Source organism: Hesperophylax consimilis, chromosome 3 (genome assembly GCF_061612785.1).
Source record: "Hesperophylax consimilis isolate HC1 chromosome 3, BYU_Hcon_1.0, whole genome shotgun sequence".
NCBI lineage: Eukaryota > Metazoa > Arthropoda > Insecta > Trichoptera > Limnephilidae > Hesperophylax > Hesperophylax consimilis.
In genome coordinates, this window is record NC_142838.1 from 470904 (window position 1) to 497774 (window position 26871).

At 36.6% G+C, this 26871-nt stretch overlaps 3 protein-coding genes and 1 pseudogene across 3 annotated transcripts in view; 3 read left to right on the forward strand and 1 right to left on the reverse strand.

The window, feature by feature from the left end:
- The window catches only part of LOC149424793 (inactive tyrosine-protein kinase Dnt-like), a 180739-nt gene extending 178673 nt beyond the window's left edge, over positions 1–2066 (reverse strand). Inside the window, exons 1-2 of the mRNA XM_089646736.1 lie at positions 1930–2066; positions 841–968 (exon numbers count right to left, since the gene is read on the reverse strand). Of these exons, the coding sequence (XP_089502862.1) occupies positions 841–968; positions 1930–2023 (222 nt within the window). The 5' untranslated portion in view covers positions 2024–2066. The remainder of the gene's footprint in view (positions 1–840; positions 969–1929) is intronic.
- Positions 2067–3771: 1705 nt separating this feature from the next.
- LOC149424794 (uncharacterized) lies at positions 3772–19730 on the forward strand. The gene is made up of 4 exons (XM_089650802.1): positions 3772–3932; positions 4376–4512; positions 18934–19071; positions 19244–19730. The coding sequence occupies exons 2-4, from the start codon at positions 4437–4439 to the stop codon at positions 19423–19425; spliced, it is 396 nt and encodes a 131-aa protein (XP_089506928.1). The 5' UTR covers positions 3772–3932; positions 4376–4436; the 3' UTR covers positions 19426–19730.
- LOC149424795 (uncharacterized) lies at positions 8269–10526 on the forward strand (annotated as a pseudogene).
- A 1846-nt stretch (positions 19731–21576) lies between the features above and the next one.
- Positions 21577–25351, forward strand: LOC149424796 (caspase-7-like). The gene is made up of 4 exons (XM_089650803.1): positions 21577–21994; positions 22907–23038; positions 23276–23526; positions 24763–25351. The coding sequence occupies exons 1-4, from the start codon at positions 21613–21615 to the stop codon at positions 25051–25053; spliced, it is 1056 nt and encodes a 351-aa protein (XP_089506929.1). The 5' UTR covers positions 21577–21612; the 3' UTR covers positions 25054–25351.
- The last annotated feature ends 1520 nt before the right edge of the window (positions 25352–26871 follow it).

The window sequence follows — 26871 nt, forward strand, 5'->3', positions numbered from 1 at the left end:
TACTGGTTTCACGACAACTCTGACTTGACTATTATTTATGTTTATTTCCTAAAACTATTGTACTTAAATGTCTCTAACGTAGATATAATTGTAGAATTTTTAAATGTGTTCAACTACACGGAATCGTTAGAAGAAGGCTTAAACAACGTAGCCCGATAATAATAACAATTAAGGTTAGCGTAATTATTATTATGTACATATTTCAACATGTTTGTAAAAGCTCTTATGAGCATATAATTTATAAATAATTTTGATAGCCAAAAATATTATTATTTCATTTTAATTATTATGCCGTGACGCACTTCATCCTTCTATAATATTAATAACCCAAAAATGAATGACTATAATTAACTAACGTAATTCATGTGTTGAGAAAACTGTGCGATGGAAAGAATGTGGTATGAAAGGAAAGTTTTGAACACTTCGAGATTTAGATCTGTCACTCGCCGTGTTAATTTATCAACTGAGTGGTTTCACTAGCAGAATCTTCAACGCTTGACCGATATTATCGTACGTATACATTTGCGAACCGAAACACGAACCGAGCCACGAATTACGGGATTGGAACGAAGCAACTGCAAGCGGCGTTTCGCGCCATTTGCGGTTGCTTTATTCCTTCCCCATAAATTGAGGTTCAGTTCAGTAGTTCGGCTCGCGTATGTATACGTAGCATAACATTAACATTGATTTAGATGTGCCACACGCCGTGTTAATTTGTCAACTGGCTGGTTTCACTGGCAGCACCTTCAACGCGTGACCAATATTACAATAACATTGATTTGAAGTCTCCGATAAGTTTGCCTCAACGTTTGTTACAGAATAAAAACAATTTTTGCTCACAGGTTGCTTGGCCAAACTCTGCCACGAGAATTCCAGGTCGGAAATGTGAGCCGGGACGGGGACTATGAAGTTCATCGCGTACGTGTTGACTACCCCATCCCTCACGTAGTACAACTCTGCATTCAATCCTGGAAGAGATGATTGTTCGATTATTAACTTGTTACAATACAGAGTAAATAATTCATTTAATAATTCACAACATCTAACCACAAGTTGTGAGACTTTAATTCATATAAATTCTTTGATGTGTATTGAAGTTATTTAAAAGAACAATAAAATATTATAATTAGATACATATTTTTATCTGATTTGTGTTAGATACAAATATGTATATAATGATGATATTATGTAAATACAAACATGTATCTTATGATGGTATTATGTACAACGACAAATTAATTATTTTAAATGTTATCTTAAATATTTTGTATTTTTTTATTAAAATAGTGATTTGAACATTTGAGGCCCGGAGGAAAATATTTTCCCTCAGGCCTACTTCATCTTCGGGGAGAAGCTTTTTAAGGAAAGGAAGAAGAAAAAGTTCCGGGAATTAAAAATAAATGAGGGGTGTGTATATAAGGCTCAGTGTGTCCAGGAGTAACGTAACACAGGCAAGTGAATCCATCGGGGTGCCGTTGGTGGCCAAACGCATCCGCTGTCAACATCTTGTCAAACCTCACCCCATTTACCCGGGCACCCCTGCTAAGTAACCAAACGTTACGAATCACTTGGAGTGACGTATTTTAAAGATCCAACGAATGTCTCTCGGAGCGGCGGAACCCATACCCTCCTCCAAAAGTGAATTTACAATTATATTACTTGGTTTATGCTTTATAGATATTACGTTAACGACAATTCAATACGACATTGATTTTTTTTTCATGGGTTTTCACAAACTCCATCGTTTTATTTATTATTACTGGTAAACAATATTATACGCGCGTATTTGAACTAATATGACGCAGTCCAATATTTTCTGGTATTACATATATATATATACAATATTTTTTTAACCATAATTTCCGTAGTCATTGAGTTTCATTGATGAAATGACTTTTTGAAATAATATCGCCTCTTTTCTTGACTCACCTAAAAGCTTCATAACTTCTGGCTGACTGATGAACACGTTGAGATGAGCTACCACTGAAGGAAGCATAATTAACAAAAAATAATTCGAAACCATCGTTGTTTGATAAACCACTTATTACATCATCGGTATTTAAAACTTAACTACCTATCTACTCGTAGTAATTGTAAAAAACAATGCTCAAAAAGGATTGTTTACATTAAAATATTATTTGCTTAGGAAAATATATCGAATGAATTTAACATTGTTTTAGTCTTTAACAAAGGAGTGGGAGTTAAACATCGCGTAATTTTTTCGAAGAAGAGCACAACGCTTAATTTATTATTTTAAAATACAGTAAGAACTCGAATAGAATATTCCCGCGGAGAATTAGGGAAGATCGGCGCTGGCGGGCGTCCGTGGCGCTACGACGCCTGCGGGGGACTGGGCGGCGGACGGCCGTAGCAACGCGCCGCGACGCTTCTACGCCTCTACACCGCTACGCCTCGCCGCGCCGGCGTGCCCCCCTACCCTTCTCCCAGAAGGGCGCGCACCTACTATCTCAAATGACCGTTTATTGCATTTAAATTCATCAAAATGCGAAAAGCAGGTACGTTATAAACTTGAATGAGGCTTTATAACGTTTTATCGCGGCTATAATTATTTGGGTTGAAAGTAATGCACAATTCACATGCTCTTCTAGATTTTTTTTCACAATATTAAAAGAGTTGAGATTTTTTGATTTGTCGTACAATCAAAGGCACATCTCATAAATTAAAATTAACTTATATTAAATATAGAAGTAATGTTTTTAAGTCTCCTGTAAAGAGAACCTTCCCGATCAGTGGTTATTAGTGATTCCAAATGAACAGACTATTTTCGCTTTTGTTACCTGTACAATCCGTTTTCATGTATACCGAACGCTAAATAATTCCATTGATTTCTTTTAATGCTGTTTTCTAACGGTTCTGTTTTCTTCGATTTTTTTGAGGTCCTTAACGAAATTATCAAACGTGTCAACATTTTACTAATCACTTCCTGAAAAATTTCGTAATGAAAAACCAAATCTGTGACTTATTTAATAATACCTCACCGGTGTCTTTGTGAAAACTTTATACAATCCTATATATTTATATTCTTTCGACTACTGAATTCGTCTGTGAAAATCCTTCGACGAAACTGGCTGCTGTTAATTAAAAACCTGGATTTTAAACCCAAATGGATTGCACCTTATCTTCTCCATCCTCTGCCAATGAACACGAACTGTCATTGGTTTGACTTTATCTACTTATCAATTATAGAAGAAGAGATCATTTATATTATCAATATTTGGATAATTTGTATAGCGCTGTTCTTGCCAAATTTATTTATATTTTGTACTGTCAGAATATACAGTACCATAATTACCTACAGAGGACATAATTGGACATTCCGGTACTAACATATATTTATGTTCTTTAATGAGCGTGTTTAAGGAAAAGCAAATTTATAATAATCTTAACATTATTTACGTTCATACAATATTTTACTATGTATCTTTAATAGGCATTAAAAAAGGACACGATAATTTTTTTAAATAACAGCGAATTACGAGGTACCATTTACAAGATTACCTCTAATTAAATATGTTTGAATAAAAACGTTATTACCATATAAGTGTACCTGTTGTTATGTTAGTATAAAGATGTTTAAATAAAATCATGAATATCGATAATATCAATAGAATTTTGAGAATGATATTCCCCAATTCCGTTACCGTTACCATTTATAATCTTTATAGAGATACCACGAGATAAGGCATTATGATAAGCTATTCAGTTTCAATCAATTGTAGTTATTACTTTATAAATGTGTGTGGTGTGTGGTATGATTCAAGTCATCAATCGCCATTAATAAAATATGCTAATTTTTGCGAAATTTTACCTAATAATTTCAAGTGGCTTATTTAGAAAACCGGCTTTACACTTCACAAATCAGGCAGTTACTTATATTCAGTTTTCCAGCTGTTTCGCATCGATTTAAAAAGGTATGTTGTTTTATTTCTATGTGAACATCACTCAAGTATCCTAACGGCCGAAGCCTGTAGACTAAAGCATTTGGGGATGTGGATTGTGGTACCTGGCTATTCAGATCTGGTCGCCAAGCACAGATAATGCCGGTTAAAGCAAGTTTCGTTTCTGAATGGTCGTCCTACACCAGGGCGATACTTCAGATCAGTAGAACATCTGCAAATCTGTAAAGTGCCGCAAAAATGCTAGGTTTGTACCGATATATGTTATTTATTTATTTTACTTACGAATGAATTAACAGGTTTCCTGATAAACTTGTAGTAAATTACGAATATATTATCATGATGTCGGAACGCAAATGAAATGCACGTGCATGGGAATGGTTTTATAATAATCATTAAAATAATCCAAGGATCCAAATACTGTTAAATGAATAAATGGGTTTTGTTTTGATTTTTAGATTTCGGACAACTAAATGCAGTTACCATTAACACATTCACAAGTGAGGATATATCTCGGAAATGGCGGAAGCGGTTCAAGAGAAGGTCTCCAAGGAACAAGGGAAAGTGTACATGTTTTTACAACGAGATTTTGATGGTAAGTTACTTGTGGAGCATGACAATGACTGAACCGAAGCAAACAGTAGTCACACAACATATTATCGTGAGCATGCCAGCAGAAGTCAGTAACTCCAAAACCCCAGATCTGAGATCATAATCACTATGGTTTGTGTGCTTAACATTATCAATAAATTAAAAACATTCATTTGACAATAGATTGTTACATATTTAAACATCTTATTTTCTTTAGGACATTTCTTATGACTATGGATTATATTGATTCCATTGACAAAAGATTTTGATAAATAAAATATAGATATTTTATATAAATAATTAAAATTATAAATTTTAAGTAAAGTAAATAAAATTCAATATTTTTTAATGATAAACTAATGTTTATAAGAGAAAGTTTTTTACTGTCACCATGTTAATATGTTATTGTGGCCAACAGTTTGGAGGGACAAGTTCCATACTCACAGCGTGTAACCACAACTTTGGCTTATAGATAAATTCTGTACTAACTAACTTAGGGTTTATGGCTCATCTTAAATAATTCATTATAAATAAATAGAACGTGCCACCTCGGACCTCAAAATTATAAACCATTTTAAATAATATTAAGTTTTTTTTACAAATTCCATGAAATATGGTATCTGCACGACTTCTTCGACTGTCGGGTCTTCAATTGCTATGAGCTGGGTTGAAATACACGAGGTGATGGCAGAATTTCAGCAGCCTAAATAGAATGTCTGATTTGATATTAGAACATATTTTGACATAAATAAATGATTATTTGCAATCCATAACAATTTTATAATGGTAACATTATTTGGAATGTAAATAAAATAGTGAATACTTCATAGAACTTAAGTATTGTCGTCAAATTGCAAGGTGATCCCTACCATGTATAATTGCATGGCACTCATTGTCGCTGAGCTTGGGGACCTCCAGTCTTTCATTGTTCTTTTGTAAATTGTAAAGATTCCTGGAAAACATTTAATTTACTATTTAAACTTTCACACAATCCTTTCTGTCAGACTTTTCAGGTTTTCAAACTTGTTCTTAATTGTGTTGTTGATCTGTAACGGTTTGCCGTGCAAGGGCAGGCCAATAATCTTATTCAGAAGAATGTTTATAATACTATAAAAGGAAATTGACTGCATTCGGGAATTTTTTTTATTTTTGTGGCGTCGAATTATCCAGATTAAATAATTAATAATAAACTGCTACTTGCTACTTAGGTACGTACTTGTTACTTGCATCGTTAAATCGTAAACAAAGTAAATCTACGTAGTACAAGACCTACTTGCCTACTCGCGACAATACTATCGTGCAATCAGTCTTACACATTACGAGAACTCGCCAGAAGGAACGAGTCTGCCGCCTATGCATAATTGCCACGCTATCGAAGGTTCCTGAAACATCCAGTCTGTGCGAGTGCCTAGGATTTAGTTGCCATACACCTACCTACTGCCGCCGTCGGCCATGTAGTATAAATATGCCCGACGCAGCGAGTCAGTCAGTCAGTCATCAGTTACCGTTCCGCCGTCAGCCTACAAGGATCAACGAGTGATCACCCGCGCTCACGCTAGCGCGAAGGACACGTACCCGGCTTCGCCCCTATCATCACGGACTCTATCGGGACATCATCTTAGTGCCTTGTCCAGATCGCCGTTCCTGGCAAGCACTACAACGGATTACAAGCGCCCTGGTTCCAGTGTCTCTGACCAGCGCTTCTTCCACGCAACCATGACCACCACGAGGACACGCTGCATCCTCACTGGTCACGCCGTTCCCGCTCAACCGCCTTCAAGGTCCGTCGCACCTTCGGCCGTCTCGTCAGCACTGGAGTGCCTGAAGACCTACGTTCTTCGCCAGTGCCTGACCTCCATCGAGTCCCGGTCACCAGCGCCCGGCGTCAACTCACCGACCCGCGCTTGACCTGCCATCACAGCCAGCATCCGGTGTAATCTTCTGTCCAGCGTCAACTCTCGTTACGACTACACTGACTCATCAATAAACACATGTGACCTTCACAACTTTCTTTTCATTTCGTGCCCTCACCACTGATCACCAAAGTGGTGACCCCGACGTGATCTGAGCAGCCCGACGTGATTCTGCAGCCCTGCAGCCCGACGTGATTCTGCAGCCCTGCAGCCCGACGTGATCTGCAGCCTGACGTAATTCTGCAGCCTGACGTGATTGTGTTACCTGAACTCACCGGTAACCCCGTCTTAAAATGGGTGATCAGTTAAGGCGCCACGGAGCAGCATGCACCAGACCATCTCCGCACAAGCGCGGATAGTAGTGCCACCATGGTTATCTGAGTGAATCTTTAGTCTGTGTTGTGAACATGTGTTTTGCAAAATTTTTTTTTTTTATGAAGTGTCACACTTAAAAAACGTTCGTCTCCGAGCTATTCCTTCTATCGCAGCCCTCAGCAAAGCTGCTGGGAAGGGGGTGTCTGTGGCGTCGAATTATCCAGATTAAATAATTAATAATAAACTGCTACTTGCTACTTAGGTACGTACTTGTTACTTGCATCGTTAAATCGTAAACAAAGTAAATCTACGTAGTACAAGACCTACTTGCCTACTCGCGACAATACTATCGTGCAATCAGTCTTACACATTACGAGAACTCGCCAGAAGGAACGAGTCTGCCGCCTATGCATAATTGCCACGCTATCGAAGGTTCCTGAAACATCCAGTCTGTGCGAGTGCCTAGGATTTAGTTGCCATACACCTACCTACTGCCGCCGTCGGCCATGTAGTATAAATATGCCCGACGCAGCGAGTCAGTCAGTCAGTCATCAGTTACCGTTCCGCCGTCAGCCTACAAGGATCAACGAGTGATCACCCGCGCTCACGCTAGCGCGAAGGACACGTACCCGGCTTCGCCCCTATCATCACGGACTCTATCGGGACATCATCTTAGTGCCTTGTCCAGATCGCCGTTCCTGGCAAGCACTACAACGGATTACAAGCGCCCTGGTTCCAGTGTCTCTGACCAGCGCTTCTTCCACGCAACCATGACCACCACGAGGACACGCTGCATCCTCACTGGTCACGCCGTTCCCGCTCAACCGCCTTCAAGGTCCGTCGCACCTTCGGCCGTCTCGTCAGCACTGGAGTGCCTGAAGACCTACGTTCTTCGCCAGTGCCTGACCTCCATCGAGTCCCGGTCACCAGCGCCCGGCGTCAACTCACCGACCCGCGCTTGACCTGCCATCACAGCCAGCATCCGGTGTAATCTTCTGTCCAGCGTCATCTCCTCGTCACGGCAACTGACTCACCAATAAACACATGTGACCTTCACAACTTTCTTTCATTTCGTGCCTTCACCACCTGATCACCAAATTTTAATTACGTAAAATGAAAATTCGTTTTCGTTGTATGCGATGACAGCCGTTTCAAATAATTTCTGACAATAGGGTATTTTCACAAACTAGGGATACCGTTAAAAATATGTGGAAGATTTAAAGTTTAATTTTCTGATTATGATTATCGTACTAAAAACGTCCAATTTTAATATTTTCATTCATAATTAATGATTTTAAAAGCAGCCTAAAATTGGGCATATCCGAACGGACCATGATTGGTTGACCGAATCATGACGTCACGCCCGCCGACTGTCAACATCATTCATTACCATTTCTATGAACGCCGAGTCGCTGTCAGAAGGCAAAACATTATTTGTAGTTTTTACCGGTTATATTTGATTTATTCAAGACGCTTGTGCTATTTTCTTATAGTAATTTAATAATATTGTGTAGTTATAATGACTGACTTTACGTGCTCAGTCGGACAATTTGCCTAAAATAGACGCTATAATGATGACATCTTTTATAGCTGGGAATAGTGATTTTTAAAGTGCTGAATTTAGAGGTTTTAAAGCGACAAGGTAAGAAAAACATATTGTATACACACTAATCCTATATTTATTTCAATATTTCAAAAACATGCGAACAAATAGTGTTTATTTTGGCCCCTTTTCATGAAATTGAAACAAGACAGCAAGCCTCCTAACCTCCGTGACAGAAGATGCTCTGTAGAACATTGAACATTACAACCGCATACAAAGGTTGTAGAATTGTTTCCACCTTTAAATTATGAATATAAATAGTTAGTAAATTTGTTCTCATTGTAATGTTAAATGTCAAATCTGCAAAAAAACATTCCCTCCTGCCTGCTGATAATGCTATGGTTTGGTAGATTAATGTTTTGATAAACAATATTATGTATATTACAGATCAGCACGGAAAAATTATGGAGACAGTGCAGTGGGATATGTCCAAGTGAAACGAATTGACAATATTTGCACTGTGAAAGCTCGAGTCACTCCGGAGCACAAAATCAGAACAAAGGCTTACATAGTAACACTGATTTGCAATGAAGTACTGGAGGTTGTAGATTCATGCAAGTGTGAAGATTGTCCTGCATCCCAAGGTTAGTTCATAATTTGTGTATTCTATTCTACTCTCATTTTTATATCTACTAGTCTCCTTCAATGGAAGAAATCTTCCCGATATTATTTCCATTGATATGCTCGGTGTAACTCTAAGTGACCAGCCCAGGTACTGGGGCGCCATCGAAGACAGAGTCAAGTTAGCCTCTCAGAAGCTGTGCGTACGGTACAGGACCCATAGATACTGCAGATAGTACACAACTGCTGACCCTGTACTTAGATTGCAATCTTTAGAGCACATGTGTTAGGTGGGAATGCTATCCTTGTTCTACTGTTATTTAATGAAAGATAGTCCGATGGACCTAGTGTTACTGATCCCTTCGGCATTGGTTCATAGTCGAGAAACATGCCAAACAGGCGCCCCACATTTTTACACGGTTAACATTTGTCACAAGAGAAGGGGTCGTTTCTAAAACTCATTCTTAAGTTCAACAGCTCGGCTGAAGAATGATTTGCCGGTTTCTATGTTTCCTCCCTCTGACAACATGGATCCAAGTATGCAGTTAATGTTTAAAAATGTCTGATCCTCAATCTGCAATGGCGCCAAATAAGCATACATTCAAAATAAAAGTAACTTAATTTTTGCATCTTCTCATTGTTCCAGGTGGCTGTAAGCACGCACTTGCCTTCTTATCATGGCTCCACAGACGCAGTGAGGAACCTCCAAAAACTTCAATCCAATGTTATTGGAAACGCTCCAAGATGGCGGGAATAGGTACAAGCCTGAAGTTTATAAAAGCAAAAGACATGGGGACCATAGGACATATGGATTTGCCAGAGGATGATGGGAGTTTTGCAAGAGAGCTGATAGATGCTAGCATTCACATAAATACACAGTTAACTAAGTTTTATGAAAACCCAACACCTCTTGAAAATCTGTCAATCCACATCATGGAATGTAATTTTTTTGGAAATAATATGGGCTCCACACCCGGGGACTTTATTCAATATTGTAAACAGGCAATGACTGTTGAGGCCTGTCAGAAGGCAGCCTATAAAACCATCGGCCAGTCTGACAATATACTATGGCATAACTTACGTTACGGTAGGGTGACGGCATCAAAGTTTTATGAAGCGGCTCACTGCTGCACACTAGACGGGTCACTAGTTGAAAGTATTCTCGGTGCTAAAGTATTTGAGACTAAAGCTATTCAGCGTGGTAGAATCCTCGAAGAACAAGTTTTAAAAGTAATTGAGGCTACTAATAAAATTAAATTAAAAAAGTGCGGTCTCATTTTGAGTAAGGAGTATCCAATTTTTGGTGCTTCTCCAGATGCTTTGGGAGAAGATTTCATTGTTGAAGTGAAATGCCCAGCGAAGGAGTCGACAATGAAAAACTACCTAACCGATTCCATGGAACCTACTCCCAAAGTCATGGCACAGATGCAACTACAAATGCATTTTGCCCGGAAGCCGGCTGCACTTTATTGTGTTGCTAACTATGACTTTGAGACTTCTAAGAAAGTCATACAGTCTAATGTGATGTATGATGAAGCATTATGCAAACAACTTATTATTTAATGTACCCAATTTTGGTCCAATGCTATATTTAAAAAACTTAAATATAATTGGGTAGATGTGTGACATGTACATATAAAGTGTTTTTATTACCTTCCTTGGATTCCTTCTCATTACTGATATAACCTTTCAATTGAATAAAGTGGAACATTTTTCAACGTATAGTATGTGGATATACTACATATATGTATAGTAATACTATAAGTACTTTTATTTAGGTGAGTAAAAGAAAAACTATATTTCAGTAGAAAACATTATTTTAATACTTAATACAGTAACGTAGGTTGCATTATTTATTACACATAATATTGAGACATAATAAATTAAAAGTAATTATTTACTATAAAATATAATGTATATACATATTTTGCAAACCCAGTTTGCCACCTCTTACCAGACCTGACGGCTCACTAGCAAACACCGCCACCGAAAAGGCTAACTTATTAGGGAAAATGTTTGCGGAAAACTCGACCCTCGATGACGGAGGTGCTGTTCCGCCGTCGGTTCCTCACTGCGGCTTCTATATGAAAAAGCTGAGGATCCGGCATCGGGATGTACTCCACGTTATACGGGGGCTCGATGTTAACAAAGCTAGTGGACCTGATGGAATACCTGCCCTGGTATTGCAGAGGTGTGCTGCGGAAATAGTTCCAGTTTTGACAAAGCTCTTCAAAATGTCCCTGAAGTGTGGCACTGTGCCCTCTGGTTGGAAAAAAGCGGTCATTCACCCTATTCCCAAGAAAGGAGACCGCTCCAACCCGGCCAACTACCGCCCCATAGCGATCACATCAGTTCTGTCCAAAGTGATGGAACGTGTGATCAACGACAAACTGCTCACATACCTCGAGAAGAACAAAATTATCAACGACCGTCAATACGGATTCCGGCGGAACCGCTCGTGCGGTGATCTTCTCGCGTATGTGTCGCATGTTTGGGGGCGGTGCCTGGAACGTCACGGTGAGACCCAAACGGTCGCACTAGACATATCCAAGGCCTTTGACCGGGTCTGGCACCGAGGACTTGTCAACAAATTGCCTTCTTACGGACTTCCCGCATCCCTGTGTACGTGGATTGCTGACTTTTTAAGGGATAGGTCGATTCAGGCAGTTGCTGACGGTTTCACCTCATCCTCACACTCTATAAATGCTGGCGTCCCACAGGGATCGGTTTTGTCTCCGACTTTGTTTTTGTTGCACATCAATGACCTTTTGACATGTGCACCGATTCATTATTACGCGGATGACAGTACAGTTCATGATAGCTTTTTGTTTGACAAGCCCCCAAAGGGCACACAAACTCCAACGGCTCGGAGGGCTTTGAAGCAGAGAATGGACGGTTATCTCGAGAGTATTTCCTCCTGGGGTAAAAATAATCTCGTCGAATTTAATGTTTCAAAGACCCAATCCTGTCTGATTACGTCTAAAAGGGATCTAAATGATAATCTAGTCTCCTTCAACGGAAGCAATCTTCCGAACAGGCCTTCCATTGACATGCTTGGTGTAACTATAAGTGACCAGCTCAGGTATGGGGGTTCCATCGAAACCAGAGTAAAGCTGGCCTCTCAGAAGCTGGGCGTACTGTACAGGGCCCGCAGATACTTTAATAGTACACAATTGCTGACCCTGTACAAATCACAAGTGCGCCCTACTGTCGAATTTGGCAGCCATCTCTGGTACGGAGCCCCTAAATACCTGAAAAAAACCCTTGACTCTGTGCAAAAACGGGCGGTCCGTTTGATAGATTCCCCAATCTTAACAAACGGACTGCAATCTTTAGAGCACAGGCGTCGGGTAGGTATGCTGTCCTTATTCTATCGGTATTACAATGGAAGAAGCTCTGAGGAACTAGCGTCATTGATCCCTTCCGCACCGGTGCGTAGTCGGGATCAGTGGCGGCCGGTGGTCAAAATATGTGGGGGTTCACCGGATTACAACATTAAGTCAGAAAATAAATTAAATAAAGGTACATACGTATTTATAAAGAAGTTCTATTCTCCGCTCATTTTGTTTAGCGAAGACCTCTATGATTCTCGTGTTGAAATCAGGCATAGACTGAATAAACCTTTTTTCAATGCTTAACACTGATATTGCGTTCAGTCTGTCCGGGCTCAACGTGTTTAAAAAGGATTTAATCTTTTTAACGTTGAGAAACATCTTTAGCTTTCAACTGAGGTCATCCCAAAGGTCATGAATGGTGAACACACGTTTTAGTAATTTCACAGTCTCGGAAAAGTCTTCTAATAAACAAGTACTATAAAAAAGTTGTAAAATTGATAAAGCGCCGCTAGCTTTTGAAAAATCGTCGCGGGCGTAAATTGCACAGAGTTCACCTTTTAACTGAACTTTATTTAGGAAGTCATATGTTTTAAGCTTCACATTGAAATCTTTTTTTTTTTTATATTTTTAGATTTTTATTAACTAGCTCATTATGGTGTTTAACTTAGGCACGGTAGACTGAATCCAATTGCATTCTTATGTCAACTTTTCCTAAAACCTTTAAGCCCAAAATGTTTTGTAAATGTAAATGACAAGAATTATGTTTTTTGATTTTTTCAGAAAGGTGAGTTACATCAGTAACACCGCTGATTGCCCAAACTGAATCAACATCATAAATTAAATACGAAAAACAAAATAAACTATTCAATTGATCACATCCACAGAGCCACGAAGCTTTGTTATACATTGTTTTGTTAAATGATCGAGTAAACTTCTTTGATCCAGATTTGCACTCTTGTTTTATTATCAGGTTTAGGTGGACCGGCATTTTTTATTATCACTTTTTTTTCAAATCTCGACCTATTGTTCTGTATTCCACATTCAAACTCATTCCTAATTTATACGTTGAACAAACACAAAGTAATCATAAATTAGTATAACCTGCAATTGATATGCCTTATTAATAATTGATATACAAGATCGATATAACCTCCAATTAAACTTCAAAACTTAGAGCAGAGTAAGAAAAGTTTAAAATGCAAGAGACAATGCCCGGCAACGGCGAGTACTGACTGAACTGATAATAAGTAATCTGACCATCACTCATCTCTTAATGACAAGTTTTATCTTGTATGCTTGTATCGAAGAAGCGGAACATTCGCTGAAAAATAGCAGATGGTAAATTGAAACCACGATTTCGACAATAATATCAAACATACGCGTTTTAGTTTAACTTTCTTCTGAATAAACCGTTCCTTCTGATGTGGTGGTAAAACCCCGAACGCCGTCCTTGATATGGTATTATTTGCAAAGAATAGTATGCACTGGTATGTACCCACGCTTTCGACTGTTCCACAGAATATGCGACAAAGCAATTAAATTTTGGATCGCAATCGAAAACGAACTGCTACGAACATAGGCACAAGTCAAAGTCGGTCTGCAAGTTAAGCGCGCTTAATAAGTAGGTACCTTTTGAATGAGATATTATAACCGAACCGAGTTTCGTATTGTGATTAGCCATGTCGGAAATCTTGTTGGTTGTTCGGCGCTCGGGAGCACATATTAGCTGGCCGCCACTGGTCGGGATACACGCCAAACGCGCGCCCAACATTTGTACACGGTTGACATTTGTCACATGAGAACGGGTCGCTTCTACGATTCGTTCTTGAGTTCAACAGCTCAGCTGTGGAACGAACTGCCGGCCTCTGTGTTTCCTCCCTCCTACATCATGGGACTCTTCAAGACCCATGTTCACTCCTTCCACTCCACAAAAAGACCCTCCACACAGCATCCCCAAAGATGACATAGGCCCTGAGGGAAATTATTTTCTTCAGGGCCTCCTGTGTGGAGTCAATATAAAAAAAATAAAAAAAAAATGCGTTCAAACACCACAATCATCATTTATTCCTATCATACTATGACACAAATATAATTATAATGGTTCCATGGCAACATGGAAAAGTGGAATTTCAGAAACCCTTTGAAGTCTTTAAAAGTGATGAAAAATAAAATAAACCATAATCAAACTTAACCTATATAAGCTAGTTTTTTTTCATCACTTTTAATTTTTAATAACTTTTAAAAGGGAGTCTAAAATGCCACTTGTCTGAGTTATCTACCATTTATAATACACATACTTACGAATCATTTACAAACTGACAGATATCACCTATGGCGGGAATCAGTGTTACCATGTCCCAAAAACAAAAAACCATGTTTTACCAAATTTTGAAGAAAAAAAAACATGCCTTTTTTGAAGCTTTTTTTTATTGAGAATTTAAATACGAAAACAACAGTAACGGATTTTATATTCCTCCTTTCAATAATAGGACAAAAACAAAAGTTTATATTTAATTTTTTGCTGTTGTCAAGTAAAATTTGTAGAACTCTATTAAATAATAATGAAAATTAAATAACTTTTTCAGGTCCATGAGACGAGGGAGAAAAAATTCTCCCAGAACTCCAATAATTTTTTTCCTACATTTTACAGTACCTAGTTAGCAGTGGCGTGCAGTGAATTTTTTGTGAGCTAGAGTGCTAAGATTGAAAAATACGAAATTAATGATGTTGTTGTAGCTGAAAATGATTTTTTTGTTTTCGAAATGCCAATTTATTGTATGAAGATTTTTTAGCCATGGTAGTATAATTAAAAATTGCCTACCTTTGCTAAAAAAATCGTCATACAAAAAAATAAAATTTAAAAAAAAATTTTCAGCTATAATAACATCATTAATGTCGTATTTTTCAATCTTAGCAATCTGCTCACTGAAAATTCACTGCACTCCACTGCCAGTTAGTTTTGGTACCTACATAAAGTCATGATATATAATATTTCTTTTAATTTAATTAATGTATTCATATTATTTATTGACAAAGACAATAAGTAGATAAATAGGTACATACTGAAGTTTGAACTACATTCCTAAAGTTTGGGATTTTCCCCACGCGACCCATGCTGAAAATTCGTATCTCATTCGAAAGTACAGGTTTTTGGTGTCTTATTCGACATTGTTTTATTTAAAAAACCATGGAGTTAGAAATGACCCAAAATACCATGAAAACATGGTAAAAACCATGCACATGGTAACACTGGCGGAAATCGACAGAGCTGACTTATAGAGCTATTCGGCGCGAAAATTTCGCTTTGGCGGCTTTTTAAAAATAGCACATTTTAAAGTGTTATAAAAATTTTATTCATCGTCGTAAAAATAAAATAAAAATTACGTTACTTTCGTAATTTTTTACTTAATTTTTTTAGACAATAAAAAAAACTGTGTAAAGACCCTATTGTAACTTACGGACCATTTACTAACTAACTAAGCGCCCTTGAGGTGTTTTTGCACAAAAACGGCGCTATACAAGTCATCCAAGTATTATTATTATTATTATTTATTATTTAACAGCTATCACTTAGGGCCAAAATCGACGGCGCTGACGTCACAGAGCTATTCGGCGCGAAATTATCGTTTCGGCGGCGTTTTAAAAATAGCACATTTAAAAAGTGTTATAAAAAATTTATTCATCGTCGTAAAAATAAAATAAAAATTCCATTATTATCGTAATTTTTTTCTTATTTTTTTTAGACAATAAAAAAAAAACTGTGAAAAGACCCTATTGGTATTACTGATTATAAGTGGCCGACTTCATACGGACTAGAGAAAAAAATGACGCGTAATTTTTTTTATATGATTAGTATAAAGAACACAATTGAAACGAAAAATATGAAATAGTTAATAATACTTGAAAGTCTCACTGTTCTGTGACCGGCATTCACTATTTAAGTTTTTCGACATCTAAATAAAAGGTTGAAAAAACTACAAACATTTCAACATTTTTCACTTTTTTTGCCGGATTACGTTGTGACTCCTCAACCATTCTAATAAAACCTAATCCTTTCTAATAACATAATAATATTTTTACGCACATCCCGCCAGATGCCGCCGATAAGTTAATTATTTTGGACGATTAATTTGTAAGCGGAAACACAACGAACGGCTAGAGAAAATTCACAATATTCCTAGAATAGTGCCTACTTAAAAATCATGAATAATTTATTAAAGGTATTATTGTTATCATTTTATTTAACCTAACCTGTAACATACTATAATAACCTAACCTAACCCAACCTTATCAAACCTATAATAACCCATACTAACCTAACCAAACCTGACCTATCCTAACCTAAACTAACCTAACCTATAATAACCCAACCTGACCTAACCCATCCTAATCTAACTTAACCTATCCTAATCTAACCTATAATAACCCAACCTAACCTTACCTACCGTAACATAACCTATAATAACCCAACCTAACCTAATCCTATCCTAACCTTTCCTAACTAACCTAACCTTAACCTACCTAACCTATAATAACCCAACCTAAACTAACCTAACCTACCATAACCTAACCTAACCCATCCTATCCTAACCTAACCTATAATAACGTAGCCTTTTTTTAAATATTTTTCTATTTATAAAACATGCCTTAATACCTTTATTTTCGTTCGAGTTCGGCCAAAATAGTACCTACCTAGTATTTGCATTGATTAAATGGTAAAAATTCTAGCCACCCATATACAATATTTCGTATTATCCGTGGCCAGCGATTCTGAATAATTACCGAATGTTTTATACGTCTTCACGAGTTTTCACAACAAAATAACGTCTTCGGCGCTGAAGTTCAAATATCTCTCTCTAAAAGTAAAGTTTGTCGTATTGAAAATAAAATAATATATCAAGTAGAATCAAATTTACGTAAAGCAATAATAAAACCAACTTGAAATAATCCTCAAAAACTTTATAAACGTCAAACAAACACAAGGTAGAAATGACGCGAACTGGATAGTGTTGACACCCCTAAAAATAATAATTGTGTGTGTTTATTTTTCTTTAAACCTTACTTTAACTATTTTCGATGCAACTGGTCCTAAGCCAGGGAGAGAGAAAAAGAGAGGAACTTTACGAATGCGTGTTTTCTATATGAAAGCAGCGTTCTCTTCCAGGCGCATTCTTACCGGATTTCTTCTCGAGTGAAGGTAACGAGGTCCATACCTCGTGTCCGGGAATCATGCGGAAATCTTTCCGGTCTTTTCTTAGACAACTGCGTACATAGGAGCGTGCTGAGAATAGCGCGATTCTCAGCATATTTTTTAAGGCTTCTTTTTCAAGTCCGATCGGGCACTAAACAAGTGTGACACCCGCACCGACAATGTCAGCCATTTTCATCATTTTGGTAGTCTCACAAAAGCAGGAGATCACGCCGTCACCGGGGGGATCGATGAACTCGTTTGAAAAACTCCTCTAATTACATTACTACATGGAAATAACACACTCCTTTTAAACTTCGTCGAAATTCCTGGCAAAACCCGGTTTCAGTCTTGCCAAAAAATTGCGCCCGCTCACACCAAAACTAAAACTCAACCTCCGCCATCTTTGCTACTGCTGCCGCTTCGCTCACCCCACTTCGCCGGACCAGTTGACACGTTAAGTTTAAGAAAGAGACGCTTAGATGGTTTGGGCATGGAGAGCGAATGAACGAAGAAAGGAATGTGAGGAGTATCTTATAAAGCTAAACTGACTGCTGGAAGTCTGAGAAGCACTTGAACATGGCACAACCAAGTGAATCAAACGTTTGAAATGAGTCAGAATAATAAAAGAGTATTTATTTATTTATTAACGGACATCGTCCAAATTACAAAATAATAACACGAATAAAGTAAAATGAAAAATATAGGAGTAGACAAAGGTACATGAAAGCAAAGACATATGGTAGATATAATATAAGAAAATAAAGTGACAAGTCGAATCAAGTCGAGAATACGCCGTGGGTCAGGACCACAGGACACTTATAATATTCCGTCATTTGTTTAGCGACTGGCAAAAATCATTTAGACTTATCCCAAAAAAGGTAAGGTTTTGACTTGAGTTGACCAGTCTACACATTCTGGACAATGGTGAATAATATCCATAATTTGTCGAATAATGATTGAGGAAGAGCAGTTCATTATTTCTGAGTCTTTGCGAGGGGATATTGAAGGGAATGAGTTGCAGTAGAGTAGGTGAATCAATAATACCATTTATAATTTTGAAGAAGCAAATGAGGTTATTTCAGGAATGATGTATGAATCTGAATGAAGCAAGACGTGTGCCAAGACAGAATTGTGTGGCGGTTATTCCTCTATGCCTACCCCTGCGGAGAATGAGAATGGTGATTAGTTAAGATAGTTAGACGATCTGGTTATATCTCAACACACCATAATAGTTTTATGGGAATGAAAATTATGAAAATATTGCTCACCGGAATATTAATTAGATTGATTATAATAGCATTTATTATTTTTTATAAACTATTGTAATGGAAATGATTTGAAATTATTACCTCCAAAAAATATTTCGTGATAATTGTTTGGGTTATTATGCTGCGTTGCATAATTATGGCCACTGTAACACTATCAGAAACGTTGGCAAAAGAAGGAAGAAGAGCAACACGGCATATTAACCCGTATAAATCACAATAACGTTGTTATGTTGTTTTAGAATATCTCCCGAGAAAAGAAGATGACATCGAAGCAGACATTGCAAATATTAAAGATTGTTTCGAGATTCTCGGTTTTGATCTGGACGATCCTCGAAAATACTGCACCAAGGAAAAAATCAAAGAACATTTAATTAATGGTATTTTACATAAACCTTATCTGTATTTCCCAACAATCCATTTAGTCATATTTTGAGATTTTTCAAAACTGATCAAATTATCTTTTATCCATAATACGTACAGCCACGAGGTCGTCAAGGTCGACCTATTTCAAATATTCCAAAATTAATTTAGTGTGGTTTTTTTTTTCAGAGTATGAATCAGACATTTGGGATAAATACGAGTCTATATTCATATTTTTCGTAACGCAGTCCTCAGCGGATGGAAAACTTCTATGTGAAAATGGTAGTTTTTATGACGAAGAAATGATCAATCTTCTGATTGGAGACAAACATTCGGACTTGGTCAAGGTTTTCGTTTTCCAGGTAATATAAAATATTTTACCCTTTCTAGTAATAAAATGGCTTAAAATAATCTAATAATACTTCCTTACATATTTTTTTTTTTAATTTGCTCTGTCCTGAAATGTTTCGGTCAGACCCAAAGGGCATTTACAAAGGCTTTTGACCGGTTTTAGCGACGAGGACAACATTCTGCCATTTTACAGACTTTCCCGCATCTTTAAAAAAATGCATTTAAATATGGGAGTTTAAATAAAATAAAAATATATGTGTAAGCGGATTTCCGATAATTTGAGGGTTCATATCTTACTCAAGTTCAATAAATTCTGGCGTTCCGCAGGGACAGATTGTGGGTTATTCCGATTCTGTTTTATGTGCACAACACAGAGTGGTAGTGGTGAGTGCCTTTAGTATCGCCCTGGTGAAAGACCACTATTCGGTTGAAGCGTTGCTTGAAACGTTTATTTAATGTATTTATACATCTTTGAAATACACACTACTATATGGGTGATGCACTGTGCCTATCTCGCTAGGAAGCCTTATGTTAAGAGCACAACAGTTTACAACATAATATTGTTCTGCCTTGGCTTGTGATCCAAGATGCGGTGTCCATTTAATATTTTGCGTAATTTGTGTTCCATTTAAGGGCCAATGATGAAAGTGTGTTTTTACCACTGTTTTGCGAAGTACCTAAAATATCTTTGGACAAATGTTGTTTTAGCGAGAGTGATAAGAGATTATGCCTTTTGGGTCTAATATCGTGAGCAGTTTGGACCTTGTCAAATAGAGTTCTGTATTTAAAGAGACATGATAGTATGTTTTTTGCGTAAAGTTGCCTGATATCCAAAATATAGACCTGCTGGTGATCTGTAGTTTTAGATTGATATTTATAATCAGTTTCCGAGCTTTAGATATAGGATCAATGGTACCTGCGGTAGCTCCTTTCCAGGCTATGATACCGTATTCGATTAAAAGATTGACATAGTTTATAGTAAATCAAGTTAATGGAAATTAAGAAAATTGCGACTTTGTCTGAAGAATTTATTGTTTTTGTGTTTTATTCGTAGAACTCCATTTAATTTTTTTATAAATTTGATTTAGATTAAATGATAATATTATTATTAAGTTCTGCAAGTGTTTTAGTTTTTTATTATTGTGACAGCTGTTTCGGCTTACAAGGCCATTTTCAAACTGTGGTTAGTCCACATTGAGACGACGTATTTATACTATTTCAAATGTAAATTTTGAAGGTGCATACATTGATTTATTACTGGTTACACCGATGACATGATCTATTGTTGGTTAAACCAATCTATGTTTTCCCCTCAGTAAATGGTAATGAGTTCTTTATTATTTACTAATGACTTTATTGCTATTTATATATATATATATATATATATATATATATATATATATATATATATGTTTATTAAAAAGAAATCCGGTCAGGTGCTCTGTATCCACTGAGCTATGCCGACATAGCTCAGTGGTAGAGGCACGGGTTCAATTCCCGTTGGCGGCATTTATTTTTACTCGGGAGATATTGTCAATTTGTATTAATATTTCGGGCGACTAATTAGTTATTGCTTATAATTATATGTTATATTTTTTTTAATTTGAAAAGGTGAAACAATTTTTCCAACATGTCTATCATTGAAATGCTCAATATATCAGTGTAACCTTAACCTTAAGCACGGGGATTCCATCGAAGCCAGAGGTAAGTTAACTTGTCGGTAGCTTGGCGTGTTGTAGAGGTGGTGCACAACCTCAGACCTTGCACAACCTCAGACCTTGCACAACCTCAGACCTTGCACAATCTCAGACCTTGCACAACCTCAGACCTTGCACAAATCTCACAGACATCATGTGCGAATTCTGCCTTTCTTTTATTGGCATTTTAATCGAAGATTCTCTGAGGAACTTCATCATTCTTAGGGTACCGGTGCATAGCTGGAAAACACTCTACGCACGCGCTCAACATTAGTACTTGGTTAATATTTCAGGCCTCCTGTATGGATTAAATACATGAAAAGTAAATAAATTATTACATCCATTCTCAGCAACAAAGGCTTCAAGCATATCAAAGAGTGGCACTTGATTATAATAGGTAACCCAAAAAAAGGCTACTGGAACAATATTACTGGAACGATAATACTTAATTATTTGAATTTGTGATCATTTCAATCATCCCAAGCAACCAAGCCTCCTGGAACGCCAGAGATGACAGACAGTGGCGGAAGCGAATTCCGTGCCATGATTCCTGCTGAGGCAAATTTGTTCGTTATTAAGAGCTCATTTGAACGCGAGGCTTCTCCACGTGAAGATGGATCTTATTTCTTAAAAGTGCTTTGCCAATATATGAAGAATATTAGAAACGGAACCTCTTTATTCAATATCTTGACTGCAGTCCTTTGTGAGCTAAAGGCTAACCGAATTAGAGTGGATGAAAAACCGCGGAATAACAAACTGCCAGAAATATCCAGCACGCTGCTACAGCCAATGTATTTCCGCTCGAAGGGAAATTCCGCTTTTGATCTTTCTTTTTACGAAGACAAACATTCTTTAGGAAAACAAATCGTTTTTAACTTTGCTTTCCCTGATTGTAAGTGCTTAAAATTCATAATTTTTTAATTATAATATATAAAAATGGTAACAGTCGGTGACGCCCGAGGAAGACATGGCACGATCAAGTGAATCAGATACTCGAATCGTCCCATGTCAAGAGTAAGAATAACCGAGAGTATGTATGAATGCGAATGAGGCAAGAAGTATGTGCCAAGACCGAGTTGTTTGGCGGTCCGTCCACTCTGCCTACCCCTGCGGAGAAACGGCGTCTTCTTCCTCTTCTTTATTTTTTTAACTTTAATAAATCAATTAACATTTACAAACCAACGTGTATAAACCACTGTTGCAATCAGAGTAAGGTTGCCTTCAATAGAGGTAAATTAATGCCTACGTTAAATCTTTGTGTTGTAATTGATTTATTTGAGTTATGTATAAATATGCCAATGTGTGTGTTTGAGTATGTTGTGTGCTATGCTTATAAGCTTGAAGTGTGTTATGCTTATAAGCCCGTGTTACATCTATCTGTCTGTGTATTTTTGTAAAGTAATCACGTGTAATGTTATTCTTCTATACCTTTTTCTGTATTGGGGTCTGTCGTTAAATTGGTGCTTCGACGTTATAATTAATACTGTTAAATTGACCTGCTGAAAAACTGATTTGGCAGTTTAGCGGGTCTTTATAAAGACAAATTAAATTAAATTAAAAAATTAAATACGCGGTTTCGGTAAACCTTATTTCACGAAATAATTTAAAATTGACATAGCATTTATCGTCGTTTTTTTTTTAATCGTGGTAGGTACTATTACTTTTAAAAATGTGTGATTTAAGAATAAATTTTTTACCAAGAGACTAGTACAGTATGAGGTTCTTAGAAAGTTGGCATTTCATATAATAATATCTCATATTCAAATTCTTAAAAGAAAATTTTCTCTTTTTATATTCTTTCTAGCAACTGAATTAGCGAGGCCGCAAACCGAGCAGGATGTTGAAGCGATTAAAAATTGCTTTCCAAAAATTGGATTCCAAGTTGATGTCTATAATGATCTAACTGATGACGACGTTCGAAAAACTATAAAAAAAGGTGAATTGGAATTTTCACGCGGTTTTTTCGTAAAAAAATAGTTAAATATTGTCTTCAAATGGACTCAGGGACATTTTGTTTTTCGATATTTGAAAGGTCCTCGCTAAGCGCCGATTCTAGGTGCGTTTCTGCTTTCTATCAAACTGTAATAAGTAGACACCCTCTATAACTTGTATTATAACAAAACCGTATTGTGGGATGTTTTCGTAACTATTTCACCTAAATGTTTTGTTGTAGGTAGTAATTGTAGACAGCAGACTTGCACAGGCCCAGAGCAGTGTGGTCCGAGGCACCATCAGTTTGCTCCACCTGACTACAGTACCGACACTTGTGTGGCTGTTGCGGTAATGACTCATGGCTATCACCAACACTTTAAGACTGCTAATGAGGATATGAAAATTGCGGATCTAATAAGTAGACTTATTACTCCGGATAAAAATGAAGAAAGAGGAGATCTTTCTGGGAAGCCGAAGTTGTTTTTCCTCCAGGTAACTATTTAATTCTACAAATTGACTTTAGAACCCACTGGCTTCTGATGTTTAAGTTTTATTTTCGTAGTAAATACCACAAAATACATTTTATTATTACGTTCCCAATGAGTTCCAATGAGAAACTCATTCTGAGAAAGATAACCTTAAGTACCCGCCTCAGAACAGAAACCTTCTAGTGAGGCGGGCTACTTTCACATTTGTTATATTAATCATGTAATTTCAATAAACGCCCGGGTTGTATGCAAAACACAACAAACATTAAATTTAGTCCAGATTAAATTAGCTAGTTTTCAGGCATTATCCACTCGTTTGGAGATATTAAGATGTTAAGAATTATGCAATGATTTGCTTGAGAATGGTAATACGTGAACACATGGTTGAAGTGCGATGTAACAACTAAATAAAGCTCATAAAAACTAAGTATAAATAAATCAAACTGTTTAATTTCGCAATTATAAAATAGGTCTGAAATGAATTGCAAATTTGGTAATTTAATTTGACATATGCCTCGCCACGATTTTGATGATTTGTCGCGACACCGCTCTCGACGTTCGACCATTTTGTGATTCATTGTTTTTTTTTAAGTTTTAAAATGAAATACTTCTTTATTTTTGTTAATTGAAACGTTGTCAATGTATCGAAATAGTTTTTTTTAAATAGCTTGTGCCATAATAGTGGCATAATACCCCAAGAACAAATCACCATAGTAGAAAAGTCAATTAACCATTTCAATCAGTCAATCACATTAAAACAAAAATTGAAATATTCAACCAAGACTGTATTGACTTTGGGAAATATCTTACATAAACATAGCAGCCAATATAAACATGCGTTAAAAAAATGAAGGTATTGTTGATAGTTCTTAGTCGAAGTATGATACAATTAAATATTACTGAAGGGGAGGGTCTAGGTCCTGCGTCGCACGCTTCACAGAAAGGACGGACCTGATAATGAGTGAATGACGGCCATTCTGCATTTTACGAATCCACTAGCTGGACTTTACACAGAGTTTTTTATAAATCCAATGTAGACAGTGACCTTCGTTTTATTCAAACGTAAAGTGTGCAAAATTGCATCAACCTCGGAATAAAACTATCGATTTGTATAAAAATAAAAGTAAAAAAATAACGCCACCCGCCCTGCATCCACCACAGACCTTTAGTATTTAAATAATGAAAAGAAGATACATTTTAAACTAGCAAAGCGACTAATATAGCAAACTACCCGTTACAGATGTGCCGAGATGGCAAGGGACCTGAGCTGACCACCCTCCCGCTGGAATTTGATGACACGCTGGTGTTTCACAGTACGTACGATGGAAAAAAGGCATCTCGTTTCGAAGATGGCACTCCTTTTATTCAGACCCTGTGCGAAGAAATCAATGGAACTCCAGATGGCGTTTCCGTTTCATTAACTGATGTTTTACTCGGGGTACAGAAATGTTTGGTACTTAAATATCAGGGAATGCAGATGCCCATTATATACAGTACGTTAACTAAACATCTTTACATTCGGAAGCATTAAAATCTAAAATGAAGAATTGAAACATTTTATTCTGAGAAAGACTTAGCCTTTGATCCAATTGGGTCGGTAAGGGTAAGGAATCGACATAAACCGAAGACAACAGTTGCTGCGCTGCAAACTAAGTGGAAGTGTTGAATGTGATTGTATAACGGATAGAGGACTTGGCTATCATAGGATTATCAACTAAGCGATCAAAGCCTTATTTTATTTTAACGATTCTGAAAACAACGTCTTTGGTATTTTATTTAATAAAAAAGCTGTTTTTAACGGTCTCTTATTTGTGTGTACCTACTTAATTTATTTTTCTACTTCCTTTGCATTTTTTTATGTACTGATGAAAAGTATGCTTTAGTTTTTAGGTGCTCTTTTGAATGAATATATTGTTATGAGTATCAAGAAATACAAAAGAAATACAAGAGTATCAAAGAAATACAAAAATAACTTCATTTATAACCATGATAATTGTGTAACTTATAAGACTGACCGGTTTCACTTAACACAAGCATCATCAGTGTACAAATCAATTTAATCAAAAAATACATTATGTGTCTATATATATAGACACAATCCTATTAATTTCATCAGTTTCAGTAAATAAAATCAACAAACTATGGTAGAAATGATATGCTATGAAACGCTGTGAAACACAAATTATTTGAAAACACTTCGTATCCATTGAATTAGAATGAGGAGCATCTATTTCAAACTATTTCTAGCTATTTGTACAATTTACAATGGATTGTCAATACTGCCAACAAGAATAAGCATTTGTGCACCTTTAAAAAATCATTACCTATCTTCGATGGCCTTACAAATGGCTTATGTTTCTCTAGTCAGTGTTAGAAATCATAACTATCTTCTCGAGTGGCTATTCCAATCCAAAAATTTGTGAACAATCTAATAGGCCCACTGCTATAAAGCACACCCGAGTGGATCTCCATAATGTATTTTTTTATTCAACCCAGCTGTAAATATTTCCTAACGGCCTATAAATATATATGGGTCGGTAGCATAGGTAAGCAATATCATCGACTCGGATGTAGTCGAGTAGACCCTCAATTGGCTTCTTACTTTGCTGAAATGTGCTAATTAATATTTTTTTTATCTTATGTTTTTTACATTTCATTTTACAATTTATTTTATTTTTTGCACTTACATTTTACTTTGCATTTACATTGGGTGTTTTAAGCAGGTATTTAATTGCCTTTTACGTTTCATATTATTTATTTTGCCATTCTTTGAAAATCAAATAATGTATTTACTAATTACTAATAACTTATTTATCGTTAACTTCATTATTTTCTTTTTTTTTAAATAAATCATAATTTATCCATTCATTTATGGCATAAGGTCTGCTTTGAGGTTTATAAGACTTTACTACAGTACTTTTCATTAAATTTATATTTAATTTTACTATACAGAGCGCAATCCAGCTCTTTCAAAAGGATATTCCAACTATATTTCTTTATGAACACGTTTTTGAGACAGAATTGTGATTTTTCATTTTTTTTATATTTTTGACATCGTGGTATTGTACATTTAGTCCCGAATAGTCCCGTAATAGTTATAAATCAGCAGTTCTCGAATGAATTACACACGCGGACAAGTTATATTTATTAGATCTAACATATATGTGGTCAATACAGGATTTAGTTTTTTTTTAATTTTTTTTTTATTAGTGTCTATTTAATAAGGTGTGATGAGATTTACATTATATAAAAATCTATAATATTTCATTCATATAGTTTCTTCTTAGTCCTCCTCACTAGGTAGTCCTGTGCTGAGGCGGACTGGTAGATTTTTTTGATTTTCTGTTAT